Source organism: Piliocolobus tephrosceles, chromosome 16, assembly GCF_002776525.5.
Source record: "Piliocolobus tephrosceles isolate RC106 chromosome 16, ASM277652v3, whole genome shotgun sequence".
Taxonomy (NCBI): domain Eukaryota; kingdom Metazoa; phylum Chordata; class Mammalia; order Primates; family Cercopithecidae; genus Piliocolobus; species Piliocolobus tephrosceles.
The window spans coordinates 56,215,882-56,230,657 of record NC_045449.1 but is presented as its reverse complement, the minus strand read 5'-3'; the positions used below and the strand labels follow the sequence as shown (position 1 = coordinate 56,230,657).

Sequence of the window (14,776 nt, the reverse complement as noted above, 5' to 3'; positions counted from 1 at the left end):
CAAGTTCATGGCTTTTTTTCTGAGATGGAGTCTTGCTTTGTCAGCCAGGCTTGAGTGCAGTGGTGTGATCTCTGCTCACTGCAACCTCCGCTTCCCAGGTTCAAGCAATTCTCCCTGCCTCAGCTTCCCAAATAGCTGGGCTTACAGGTGCCCACCACCACGCCCAGCTAAGTTCTGTATTTTTAGTAGAGACAGGGTTTCACCATATTGGCCAAGCTGGTCTTGAACTCCTGACCTCAGGTGATTGGCCTGGCCTGCCTCAGGCTCCCAAAGTGCTGGGATTACAGGTTTGAGCCACTGCTCCTAGCAAGTTCATGGTTTAACAGCCTGTCTTCCCTGTTAGACTTCTTATCAGGTCCTACCATGTCTGACTTGTTTTGTTATGTTTCCCACGCCTAGTATATTTTTGGCATTAAATAAATATTTGTTGTTTGGATGAATAAACTTTAGCCAGTGTAGTTCATTTTATCATTATATTTTTTTCTTTGAGAAATCCTAGCTGTGTTTGTGTTCTTTATTACTTGATTTATATTTGTTCTTTTGTTATTTTTGTTATTTTTGCATTTGTTCTTTTCCACACCCACAAGTTCTTCTTTGAATACAATTATTTGACCAGCACTGCCTAAATTCTAGGGAGATGTCCATTTAAAAGCAATTTCCCTCCTGTCTCACAAAAATATAAGTTTTTTTCCCTTTCTCTCAAACGATGGTGGTGTAGACAACCCGTGAAATCTCAGATCTTTCTTAGAGAAGAAAGGATCAGACATATTAAGGAGCTGTTATCTATGCTTCAATTTTGAGGATGATTTTCATTACCTGCCATTTGTGAAGCACTTAGCTTCTTTTCTTTGTGTTGTAATTGGCATTGAAGAGATCCTGGTAAGTCTCTATCCCTGAGGAAAGATATGAAAATATTTAGATTTATTACATATGTGAAACCAGCAGACATCAGTCCTATTCGTCAGTTTCTGCTACTGGAATGACTGTAGCATCTCAATGTATCCAGTCTACTATCCTAAGGGATCTTCTGTTTAGGATAGTCAATAGCTACAGGATGAACAGTGAGAAAATGTTGGCCACTGAGATCCACCTCTGCCCTAAACTTGCCCATCACCCCCCCTTAAAAAATTATAATTTTAAATTATAATTTAATTATAATATAATATAATATAATTATAATATAATATAATTTAATCCAGCCATGGATGCCCAACACCCCTCCCTTAAAAAATTACAATTTCAGGCCCGCCATGGTGGCTATAATCCTAGCCCTTTGGGAGGTCAAGGCAAGAGGATTGCTTGAGCCCAGGAGCTCAAGACCAGCTTGGGCAACATAGCAACACCCTGTCTCTACAAAAAACAAAAAAAATTAGCCAGATGTGGTGGCACAGGCCTGTAGTCCTAGCCACTCGGGAGGCTGAGGTGGGAGGAATGCTTGTGCTTGGGAGGTCAAGGCGGCAGTGAGTCAAGATTGCACCACTTTGCTTCAGCCTGGGTGACAGTGAGACCCTATCTCAAAAACAACAAACAAACAATCAAAAAATCAGTTATGATTTTCCCCATTTTACACAATAGGAAACGAAGCTCAGAGTAATTAAATTATTTGTCTCAGGCTATACAGATAGTAAACGGAAGACCTGAGATTCAAACCTAGATTTGTCTGACTCCAAAAATCAAGGCCATAATGCTTTACACTATTCCTGTTGTTAGAAATAGAAGTTGTTTCAATTTTCTTTTTTTTCTGGCTCCAACTCTCAGCCTTGAGTTTCAAATTTTAAAAAAGTATAAACATTGTTGTGGTGAATACCCTTACAGAGAAACTTTTGCATCTATGACTATTTTACAACTTTCTTTTTTACAACTATTTTACGATTGTCAAATTGCATTTTTACCAGCATATGTATGTGTGTGTAAGAGAGAGAAATAAAGATAGAGAACACTTCTGACAATCTGAAACCCTGGGTGACCTTTCCTTTATTCAGGAAAGTAAAATCTGGGAAAGGCAGGAATATATTAATACTTTCAAGATACTTTGTACAGATCTGAAGTGATTTATTAGTTTAAGAACACAAAAATATATCATGTAAAACTGGGTTTACTTATAATATGATAAGTAAAATTTAATTACATTTAAGTAAATGTGACTTAACTCAAACATTTAATTATAATCAATTTTATAAATTTATTTAAAGTGCCTTAGTTTTGATACTTGTAGAACTAAAAGGTTAAAAAATATGAAATCTCATAGTTTTGTGGCTTTATAAGAAGCAGTTTAAAAAGTAAAACTAGGCCGGGCGCAGTGGCTCACGCCTGTAATCCCAGCACTTCGGGAGGCCGAGGTGGGTGGATCACGAGGTCAGGAGATCAAGACCATCCTGGCTAACACGGTGAAACCCCATCTCACTAAAAATTAAAAAAAAAAAAAAAATTAGCTGGGCATGGTGGTGGGCGCCTATAGTCCCAGCTACTTGGGAGTGGAGATCACGTCACTGCAATCCAGCCTGGGTGACAGAGCGAGACTCTGTCTCAAAAAAGAAAAGTAAAACTAGAAGAAATACTAAACATTGTAGTTAAACAAAAAATTATTATGGTTTATTAATTTAGTATCCCCTAAAGTATTTATTAGATTCAACTCATTTTCAAAGAGGGGCCTGGGAGAAAAGGGGGTGATAGTTTCAGAACTGTTCTTAACTTTTGAAAGTGGAATTTTATCTAACTTGTCTTACTTTCTCAGTTTTTACTAACATTGATTTCTTCTTCTGGTGCTTCCTCTTTATTACCTACTTGAATTTCTTCTCTTTCTCTCATTCTTTCAAGACAGAGTCTCCCTCTGTGGTCCAGGCTGGAGTGCAGTGGTGTGATCGTGGCTCACTGCAGCCTTGACCGCCCAGGCTTAAGAATCCTTCCACATCTGCTTCCCGCGTAATTGGAACCATAGGTGCATGCTACCATACCCAGCTAATTTTTTATTTTTTGTAGAGACAAGATCTCCTTATGTTGCTCAGGCTGGTCTTGAACTCCTGGGCTCAAGTGTTCCTCCCTTGTCTACTTCCCAAAGTGTTGGGATGGCAAGTGTGTGCCACTGTGCCCAACCTGTAATTTCTGAAGCTCGGGTTTGTCCTTATTCAGATAGGTTATTTTATATTTATTTTACTGATGTTCCTTGATTCATGATAGGGTTACATCCTTATAAACCCATCATAAGTTGAAAATATTGTAAATTGAAAATGCATTTAATTCACCTAACCTACATAGCTTAGCCGAGCCTACCTTAAATGTGCTCAGAACCCTTACATTAGCCTACACGTGGGCAAAATCATCCAGCACAAAGCCTATTTTGTAATAAAGTGTTGAATGCCTCATGTAATTTATTGACTCCTGTACTAAAAGTGAAAAACAGAATGGTTGTATGAGTATCTGAACTTGAGTTTCTACTGGATGAGTATTGCTTTTGTACCACTATAAAGTCAAAAAATGGTAAGTTGAACCATTGTTAAGTTGGGGACCATCTGTATTTCTAAATATAAACAAATTTCTTTTATGTGATGTAAAAGATGCAGTAGATAGGGAAATACTATGTTCTCAAGAAGCAGGAGGAAAGTAGAATTCAAGGCAGTGTAAAGATCTTTATTTTTCCTTTTGAGACAGGGTCTTGCTCTATTGCCCAGGCTGAAATGCAGTGGTGCAATCTTAGCTCACCCTATCCTCTGCCTCCTGGGCTCAAGCAATCCTCCCACCTCAGCCCCTTGAGTAGCTGGGACTACAGGTGTGCACCACCACACCCAGCTAATTTTCGTATCTTTTTTTGGTAGAGGCTGGTCTCAAATTCCTGGGCTCAAGTGATCCACCCACCTCAGCCTCTCAAAGTGCTGGGATTACAGATGTGAGCCACCACGCCTGGCCAGGCAATGTAAAGTTCTTATTACCTGTCTTTAAAAAGACACTCATGGCACAATTCCAAACCTTACCTTGGATCAAACATTGTAGAAAGACTTTATTTTACAAAGTTTCAAATGACTGAAGAACCTTACATTTGGAATGAACCTAATCCAGCCTCTCATCTAATGTAGGAATTCCCTTTACATGTAGTGTTGTCTAGTTTTTGCTTAACTACTTTCGGTGACAAGGAACTCACTACCTCAAAAGATAGCTTGCAGAGTCAAAGACACTAGAAAAGATACACTCAAAATAGAAAGTAAATGGATAATTGTGAAAGAGGAAAGAAAGATTCTTCTTATGATCTGATAAAATATAGATCAGGCTCTCATTTTTGGTCATTAGTGGCTGCTTATTGAAATTTGTTGTTAGGTGACTGAGAAAAAGCTATTGTTAATGTCACAGGCAAATCTCCCTTCCCAATTTTAGCCCAGGGTCAGTCATGGCTGACTTACCAGCTTTTGTTTACCAGCTATATTTGAAATATAGACCCTTTTTCTACACTTTGACTTGGTTATGGGTTCAGGTCTTCTTTATGATCCTCTAAATTTTTTCTTCTTTAAACTGGCACTCCAAATATCTCAAGGTATAACTTATAACTCCTGGAGCCCCCTAGAGTATTTTGTATACTAACATAAAAACAGCTTCTTCTTTGGGAGGACAGGAGGGAGAATTCTGCTCTTCCTATCAAAAAAGATGTATATCTTTTTCTTTTCATAAAAAAATCTTTCTCTTCAATTCCGATGTTTTGTTTTATAACTAAACTTACCATATAATAAATATTTGAAGAGTATTTTAATTGTTTCATCATAATCTTTATGAATATTTAATATATTAATAATTTTTCTTTTTCTGAGATGGAGTCTTGCTCTGTCACCAGGCTGGAGTGCAGTGGCATGATCTCAGCTCACTGCAACCTCTGTACCCCAAGTTCAAGCAATTCTCCTGCCTCAGCCTCTCGAGTAGCTGGGACCACAGGCACATGACACCATGCCTAATTTTTGTATTTTTAGTACAGACAGGGTTTCACCATGTTGACCAGGATGGTCTCGATCTCTTGACCTCGTGATCCGCCCACCTCGGCCTCCCAAAGTGCTGGGATTACAGGTGTGGGCCACTGCGCCCGGCCAATAATCTTAATAATTTTGTTTTTTTTAGGGGCTTCTTGGTAAAGATTGGAAAACCTGCTAGACAAAATTCTGAAAGAGCTGTAGCACTAATAATTCTTTATCATAATAAATTTATCACCCTTAATACATTCATTACTTACCTTTTACTGTGGGAGATGGGTACCTTTGTTAGAGGATTCAGCTTAAATTTTGGTTTAATTTCTGAAACTGCCATGTGGCCAGTGATTCTGTCTGGAATTCAGAATATACAATTAAGAAATCAGTTTACAGATTAATTCTTTATATTCTTTTGCAACTTTTTCAGCTCAAAGCCTGGAGTTTGAAACGTCTAGGGCCTCAAGAAATGGTAATAGATGCAAACTCAAGTTAGAGGTATGCATAAAGTTGGAAGGCCATATGGAAACACCCCTTTATTATTCCCAGATTTCCAAGCAAAGTTGCTTGTCACTGCTTCCCCTTCAATTAGTGTCATTCTGATCCTATGTAAAAATAAATGCCAAGTGAAATAAACCAGATACAGAAAGACTGCTATATGATCTAACTAATATGTGTAATCTAAAATAGTCAAACTCATAGAAGCAGAGAGTAGAATGGTGGCTGAGGAAGGAGATATGGGGAGATGTTGGTCCGTGATACAAAGTTTGAAGATGAATAAATTCTGAAGATCTAATGAACAGCATGGTGACTACAGGTAATAATACCGTACTGTATACCTGAAACTTGCTAAGAGATTAGATCCTAAGTGTTCTCACTACACACACACACACACAAAATAGTAACTAGTGAAGTGATGAATATGTTAATTAGACTGATTGTGGTGATTATTTAACAATGTATACATACACCAAATCATCTAGTTGTGCACTTTAAATAATACAAATGGTGCCATGTGACACAGATAATGAGCATTCTGGAAATATTTGGAAAAAGTTATTTAAAGATGCTATTTAATTATGAAATCAGTAGAGCATTTCAAGTCATAATTGACAAAGAATAAAATGTATTTGCCTACTTGTTTACATCTTAGATACCTGCCTAGTAGTAAGTAGTTTTTCCCAGGGTGTCTTTTTGGGAGACTCATCCCTGCCCTGTCACTTCTTGGGAACCCACTGTTTTTGGTTTGTTTTTGCTTTTAGATGTGTAAAAAGGCTTTATTTGCAGGGGAGCAGGAATTTAATAAAAGAGACCAAATCCCATGTCATCGTCTGACTCTTTGGACACCTCCTCCTCCTCCTCCTCTTCTCCTCTGCTGCAGCGGGGGTGGAACCAGCAGCAGGAGCTGCAGTGCCTGGGGCAGCAGAGACAGCCACAGCCCCACCGGCAGGTACACTGGCAATCTTGTCAATACCCTGGGCAATGACGTCTTCAATGCTTTTTTCATTCAGCTCACTGATAACCTTGTTGAGCTGGTCGTCGTCCGCCTCGATGCCTACGCTGCCCAGGATCCTCTTGATGTCTTTGGCGCTGAGGGAGGGGTTGCCCCCGAGGGCAGCTAGCAGGTGGGAGGCGACCTAGCGCACCTGGGCGGGCGTCTACGGCAGCGGCGGCGGCGAGGCCTCCATGCGTGCAACCTCGGAGGAGTCAGGGAGGAAAAACCCAACTGGTCTTGGTTAACAGTAGGAATGGGGGTGGAATACAATGCAGTTCTGCTACCCTAGACCGCGGAAGGAACTCGTGAATTACCGTCGCCTTTCCACTTGGCATAGTTTGAGAAAGAGGTCTTATGGACCAGAAGCTGGGTTGGTAGGGCTTCCCCCTTTGTTGTTCTGTTCTTTCCAACTATCTTTTCAAAATGTAGAGTGTATTTGATAGCTCACTGACAAGAAAACTAGGTTGCTGACTTAGGAATAATGGATAATTGAATACTATTCAACCATGAGGAAAAAAGGTCTCTGAATGTTTGGTTAGAATTTGATCCATTTTCCCAGGTCTTCACCTCAGAGCCCAGAAAGCAGTTGTTTCTAAACAAACCAATTACAAGTCCTCAAAATCTGAAAACCTACCACAGAGCTGGGAACTCCGGAATGGCTCAACAATTCAGGCACTTGAAAGGTGCTGTGAAATCATCCCCATGTCTCAAAATAATCATTACTTTAAAAAAATACCTTCAATTCTCATAGATTATAGATTTTAAAAAAGGACTTAGCATAGAATCCTACAAAATCGTTATATTTACCTACTTTTAAGCCGTGCTACCTACCACTTCTGGGCTTCAATCAGATCAGGAATCTAATAAAGGGTTTGTTCCATCACACAACTGTGACCTCATTCACTGCTCAGGCTCAAGCTGAGGGAGAGAATGATCCAGGAGCTCCTTCCAACCTTACAGCAAGTGTGTTTTCAATGTGGTTCATTCAGCACCCTTGGTGTATATGAGGGTGTGATTTATAAAATCGGAACATTTTGACACTGTTGGGATTTCAGGGAAGGGGGATAATTTTTGTTTCAAGTTCTATGTTAATATATTTTCATGTTAATGTCTTCATCAGGCTGGGCCTCGTGGCTCATGCCTGTGATCCCAGCACTTTGGGGGCTGAGGAGGGCGGATCACCTGAGGTCAGGAGTTCGAGACCAGCCTGGCCAAATGATGAAACCCCCCATCTCTATTAAAAATACAAAAATTAGCTGGGTGTGGTGGCACACACCTGTAATCCCAGCTACTCAGGAGGCTGAGGCAGAAGAATCACTTGAACTCAGCAGGCAGAGGTTGTGGTGAATTGAGATCACGCCCCTGCACTCCAGCCTGGGTGACAGAGAGAGACTCTTGTCTCAAAAAAAAAAGAAAAAAAAAGTCTTCAGGCAGTTGAAAGTTGTTCAGTTAAAATATTTTACTCAGCTGCCTTCACTGAATGGTGATTAAGAAACATTTCATTAATTGTTTAAGCCTAGGAAGAGGGGCAACAAAAACTCTCATAGGCTTGTAATCTTCAGTATGATTGGGAAAAGTGATTTCAAAAGAGTAATTACAGAAAAGATTGTTTTAAGCAGAAACCAAGGTATTCATGATCTGACATGTCTCATGGCATTGTAAACCCTCTAGTGCAGGAGTTAGGGGTGTCTTTAGTCTATCATGGCTAAGGACAGATATCTCTGGCACCCAAGGCTTAGCTAGTTATGTAGTTGGGCCCCTAAAAGTGCTTCACGTTTCACTTGCAGCAATTCTAGAGGTTTCCTTTCCTGCTTAGGGGGATTTGTTCATTATGAGCATAATTTGACTTTAACCTAGTCTTTTAAAAGTTAGTACGCTGCCTCCCATTCTGGACAGGAACAAACAAGGAAAGAAAGGGAAGGCTTAATTTATAAATCAATTCAACAATTATTCACTAAGAGCCTACTATATTAAAGACTACTTATTATTTATTTATTTATTATTTTGTTTTTTTTTTTTTTTTTTGGTGAGGTCTCACTATGTTGCCCAGGGTTGAGTGCAGTAGCAGGATCATGGTTCACTGCAGCCTCGACCTCCCAGGCTCAAGTGAGTCTTCCACCTCAGCCTCCCCAGTAGCTGGGACTACAAGGTGCAGGCCACCATGCCCACCCAGCTAATTTTTTTGTATTTTTGGTAGAAATGGGGTTTCACTATGTTGCCCAGGCTGGTCTTGAAATCCTGGCCCCTAGTGATCTCCTTGGCCTCCCGAAGTGCTGGGATTGCAGGTGTGAGCTACCACGCCAAGCCTTATTGTTGTGTTACAGCATTCTTTTTATATTTTGGAGACTAGATCCTTATCAATTACAAAATTTACAAGTATTTTTCCCCATCTGTGGGTTGTCTTTTTACTTTATTGATATCCTTTCAGTCACAGAAATTAGTCCTAGAATTTTAAAGCTGAAAGATAACTAATAGATCATCAACCTAATTCTTCCCCCAACCCACCACATTTTTAAAATTATACTTTAAGTTCTGGGATACATGTGCAGAATGTGCAGGTTTGTTACATAGGTATACATGTGCCATCGTGGTTTGCTGTACCCATCAACCCATAATCTACATGAGGTATTTTTCCTAATGCTATCTCTCCCCTAGCCCCCCAACCCCCGGACAGGCCCTGGTGTGTGATGTTCCCCTTCCTGTGTCCATGCCCGCTTCATTTTTCTTTTATAGAGACAAGTTCTTTCTCTGTTAGCCGAGGCTGAAGTACGGTGATGCAGTGATGGCTCAATGCAGCCTCCAATTCCTGGGCTCAAGTGATCCTTCCACTCAGCCTCCCGAGTAGCTAGGACTACAGTAGGCAAGTACCACCACATCTGATTAATTTTAAAATTTTTTATAGAGAGGGGGTCTTGCTGAGTTGCCCAGGCTGGACTCATACTCCTGGCTTCAAGTGATCTTCCTGCCTTGGCCTCCCAAGGCTCTAGGATTACAGGTGTGATCCAGTGCTCCAGGTCCTCACTCATTTTATTTTACTGCTAAGGACACTAAAGCCCAATGAACTGAATTAATTTCTTTAATGGCAGAGTCAGGAACACCTGCTTTGTAAATTGCGCTGTGATACCAAATAGGCTACAGTGTTCTTCGAGATTAAAAAAATCACAAATGGAGCATTAGAAAAGAATATAAAATACATGGTAATTACATATGATTCAGTGTGGTGTGGACCATAAAGGCACAAGGAACTTAGAAAGACAGTTGGAGAGATAATGGTGTTCATTCACCTTATGGACAAGTAGATGGAGGATAGAAACTGATAAGACAATTAGGGAAAGTAACTATGGTATTAAAAAATGTAAGTCAAAGTGTTAAGCCCCATCTTTACAATGGCTTCACATCAGCTTTCACACTCACCTTTAATATCATTTGCAGTTTTCAGCTTATGCAGAGTCGCCATTCCTTTTGCTTAAAGACAAGATTAAGAATCAAAATTACATAAATTTCTGAAGTTATGGAAAGTAGACAAGGAGGGCATAATTTATCTTATTTTTTTTCCCCAGATGAGAGAAAAAATTAAGAAAATGTCAAGGTTATATGTGGTATCCATCCTCATTCATATTGTTTCTTTTGATGCCTTAATGTATTGCACTCCAAAAGCAAAAACTGAAAAGCACTATAGTGTCACCACTGAAATCAAGACTGTTCATTTATCATCTTTTAGGATGCAAAGAAGTGAAATGACTTTGAAAATCTGTTGATTCAGGAGCAAGATGATGATCTGTTACCCACTTCATTTTCATGAATGCTTTGTTTAGGAAGGTATTGACTAATTAGATACCTTTTAATGAGATAGGTATTTCTTTCTAGTGAATTATCCTATGAAATATGTGGGTATAATTAACTAACTGCAAAATCTTCCTTCACCTCACCCCTTTCTATGGGCAGAACAACCAACCAACCAAAACCTTAATAGTACAGATTTAACTCTTTTTCTTTTTTTTCCTCTAAAAATGTGGGGTAGTTTTGTTTTCTAAGTGTGAGGAGATTAATACTCAGGAGAAAAGTGTGGCTATAATAACTCAGTTTCCTGTATTTGGTTTGGTTTGGCCTGGCCAGATAAACCAACAATGTATTATTTTAATATCAAAAAAGGTCCATGGCAGATGATGAAAACATGGAAACATGGAAAATATTTGGTGATCCCTTTAGGTTATAGAGGCTATATAAGGTAATATATAATGCAGAAAGCAATACATATAAAGAAGAAATATCTTTCCTATGGGGAAAGGATTAATTCTAATATAAAACACATAATCTGTAGAATTCAGAAAAACCTACATCTATAAAGCATCTTTTCTTTCCCTGCCTCTGATCTGTCATTCTCTCTCTCCCTACTGCTTAGCTCTTCGCCCTTCCTAGATATTAGTTTGCTAGAGGCACCCTATGCCATTCTTAGATACTGCACGTGGCAACATTCTGGTTGAGAATGTGACTTAGAAGATGACAAGAAGCAGACTTTATTTTTATATGGCGACTTTTTTTTCCTAAATGTATATTAGACTTTCTCTGTGTCCCTAGTAAGTACAGTTTTAGAAATTCTCACGTGGAACCTTACAACCCAAGTGCCTCTGAAGGCCAGAGTGAAGCTCTGAATGTTCACCACCAAATAATAGAAATTTTAGCAGGTCTTGAAGTTGTTAATATATAAATGTTATTTCCATGTTATCATGCTTATGTAGCTGAAATTCACCTTTATTCTTTAGAAAGTGAAAATGGTGAAATGGAAATAGGAGAAAAAGTTATTTAAGTGTGAAAAGTGCCATTGCCATTATGCCTATGTCTGTCATCTGAAATTTGAGTGTGAAGACTTAAATCACAGTAGTACATTTGAAGGCAAATGTGTCAATATGGCATTAAGAAATAAAATTTGTCCCTTAATACTTATATGAAGAATTTTATTTTTTTTATTTTTATTTTTTTTTAAGACTCGCTCTGTCACCCACGCTGGAGTGCAGTGGTGCAATCTTGGCTCACTGGAGCCTCTGCCTCCCAGGTTCAAGCGATTCTCCTGTCTCAGCCTCCCAAGTAGCTGGGAGTGTGCCACCAAGCCTGGCTAATTTTTGTATTTTTGTAGATCCAGGGTTTCACTATGTTGGCCAGGTTGGTCTCTAACCCCTGACCTCAAGTGATCCACCTGCCCCGGCCTCCCAAAGTGCTGAGATTACAGGCGTGAGCCACCGTGCCCAGCCAAAGAAAACTTTATAAGTGAAAATGGAGTATTATTGAGTGAATCTTTGAAATAGAAACCAGTATTTGAAATTTCTAAAAATATGAAACATATTTAAACATCTAAATTTTCTCTAAGGCACTGCAGACTTCACAGAATAAAATATATTTCAGTGGCAGCAAGTGGATTGGGGCTTATGAAGTGAAGAAAGCATGTGGGTGAGCTGGGTAGCCATGTGAAATGTATGTATTTGATAAAGAGACTGGAAGAAAAAGAAAGAATAACACTAGAAAAACAAGGGGAAGCTGGAGCAAAAGACAAAAATATATTTTTAGAGATATGGAGAAGATAATAAAAGAGAAAAAAAGAAAAAGTGGAAGAGGAGAAAGAAGAATAATAGAAAAGTAAGCAAAGAGATCTGTAGTGTTGTGCCTTCCTGGCTTTATAAATGGTTAACAGCTAATTCTGATATGGGTGACTCGCCTGTGTTACCTTGGGGTTGTTAGTTTTACAGAACTGTTTGTTCTGAGTTGCCCAGATAGGAGGGATTATCTTAAGAATGACCTTGATACAGCCGTTTTGGTTAGTGAATCTTTAATTATCTGAAAGCGGGAGACTAGAACCTCTATCAGGTAATCAACAAGTATTTACTGAGCATATACTGTGTACTCAAAAACTAAGCTTTTGTGAGAGCGGGAACCTTGCTTTATCTTTTGTTCACTGCTAAACTTTCTTGAACAGTGTCTGGGTGCTCAGAAAATACTTATTGGTGAACACAGAACTTATACATGGCCATGGGAGATGGTTTCCAGTATCTCCAACTGGTAACATGATTTTAAATGCTGGGGATAAAAACTACCAGATGAACATTCCTGAAAATTTTCCAGTACCAGCAACAAAAACAGCAATAGATGGGATAGACTGGACTTATTAAAAGGTATATATATTTTTCTTTTACAAATAAAATACAACAGGACTAATTTGGAAATGTTAGGCATGGGTACCTAGAATTTAAATTTATTTTTTTATTAAAATTCATTTTGTGGATACTTGCATAACATACCTTATTCTTACATCCTCCTTTTTTTTTCTTTTTACAGACAAGGTCTCACTCTATCATCCAGGCTGGAGTGCAGTGGTGCAATCACAGGTCACTGCAGCTTCGACCTCCTGGGCTCAAGCAATTCTCCCACCTCGGCCTCCCGAGTAGCTGGAACTACAGGTGTATGCCACCACACATGGCTAATTTTTGTAATTTTGTGTAGAGATGGGGTTTTGCCATGTTGTCCAGGCTGCTCTCCAACTCCTGGCCTCAAGCAATCTGCTTGTCTTGGCCTCCCAAAGTGCTGGGATTACAGAAGTGAGCCACCATGCCCTGCAACATCCTCCTTTTTTGAAACAGTCAGGCTTGCAGAGACACAGCAAATTTCTTTTTTGTCACACTTGTTAGGAATGCAGATGCAGAGAACAAACCAAAATTACTTAAAAATGAATGCAAGATTGAGGTTGTACGTGTGTGGGAAGAGGGCAGAGACAAGTTTTACCTTGCCTCTGTTGATCAATTTCACAGCATAATGTTCAAATCTCCCATTCATTCTTTTCTGTGTAAGCACGGAACATGGCATTTTCACAATAAGAAAATTATTTTAGAAATAGTTAAATATAAGGGACCTACAAGCAAAAAGTACTGAGATTATGTATTAAATTTCAGAGGCATCCAGAAAGGAACTTTCGATTATTAGCTATATTTATTTATTTATTTTTTGAGACAGAGTCTTTCTCTGTCACCCAGGCTGGAGTGTAATGGCACAATCTCGGCTCACTGCAACCTCCGCCTTCCAGGTTCAAGCGATTCTCCTGCCTCAGCCTCCCAAGTAGTTGGGACTACAGGCGCACACCATGACACCCGGTTAATTTTTGTAATTTTAGTAGAAATGAGGGTTCACCATGTTAGGCTGGTCTCGAATTCCTGACCTCAGGTGACCCGCCTGCCTTGGCCTCCCAAAGTGCTGGGATTACAAGCATGAGCCACCGTGCCCGGCCTAGCTATATTTATAAACAAGTAAGATTTTAATATGAGTAAGAAAATGGAATGTAAATATATTGGACATGGATAAAAATGCACAGAAATTATGTACGCATAAGGAAAAAATTTGTGGTGATAAAAGTATAGATTATCATTGGAGGACAGAATTAAGAATTATTAAAATTTCCTTTTTTCATCTTGTTGTTTGCTAAATATAGAAATTTTCTATAATGAACACATATTACTTTTATAACCAAGAAAACACAGATAAAAATACACATATAGCATCAGATTACAATTTTATATCGTATCATAAATTTTCACTTACGTTTAAACTTCTTCAGGCCCTCCATTATTGACTTAACATTAATCTTTCCATTTCCTGTAAAACATTTTGGTTTAGATACAGAGGCAGTCACATAAAAATTCATAAAAGTTGTGAAATTATTAAAAACAACATAGTAGGCTGAAATTCTTCCATGAGTTAGAAGAACTAGAGACATTGGTTTGCTTTGGAATTTGGATTCATTTTTCTGTCAGGTGAATATAATGGAAAAAAAAGATGAACTTATGTTTTGGCTCTGTCTGGCTCTGTCCTTCAGGCTGGAGTGCAGTGGCGTGATTATGGCCCATTGCAACCTTGACCTCCCTGGCTCAAGCGATCCTCCCACCTCAGCCTCCCGAGCAGCTGGGACTGCAGATGTGTGCCACCACACCCAGCTCATTAAACTTTTTTTTTTTTTTTTGTAGAGATGGGGGTCTCCCTATGTTGCTCAGGCTAGTCTTGAACTCCTGGACTCAAGTGATCGTCACGCCTTGGCCTCCGAAAGTGTTGGGATAACGGTGTGAGCCACCGTGCCTGGCAAGGATGAGTCTTTGAAAGAGACACCTATTTCTACTTTTTTTTTTTTTTGAGGCAGGGTCTCACTCTGTCACCCAGGCCGGAGTGCAGTGGCACCATCTTGGCTCAGTGCAACCTCTGCCTCCTGGGTTGAAGTGATTCTCATGCCTCAGACTCCAAAGTAGCTGGGATCACAGGCATGTGCCATCATACCCAGCTAATTTTTTTTTTTTTTTTTTTTTTTTTT

At 39.3% G+C, this 14,776-nt stretch overlaps 1 protein-coding gene, 1 non-coding gene and 1 pseudogene across 2 annotated transcripts in view; all 3 read right to left on the bottom strand.

Moving 5' to 3' along the window:
* EFCAB3 (EF-hand calcium binding domain 3) overlaps positions 1–14,776 on the bottom strand; it is a 152,902-nt gene that overhangs the window by 32,602 nt on the left and 105,524 nt on the right. Inside the window, exons 37-40 of the mRNA XM_023192335.1 lie at positions 14,017–14,070; positions 9,850–9,900; positions 5,207–5,297; positions 817–893 (exon numbers count right to left, since the gene is read on the bottom strand). Coding sequence (XP_023048103.1) covers positions 817–893; positions 5,207–5,297; positions 9,850–9,900; positions 14,017–14,070 — 273 coding nt within the window. The remainder of the gene's footprint in view (positions 1–816; positions 894–5,206; positions 5,298–9,849; positions 9,901–14,016; positions 14,071–14,776) is intronic.
* LOC111526584 lies at positions 5,093–5,155 on the bottom strand. Its single transcript, XR_002726428.1, has one exon. It is a non-coding gene; the product is annotated as a U7 small nuclear RNA (small nuclear RNA).
* Positions 6,240–6,770, bottom strand: LOC111526578 (annotated as a pseudogene).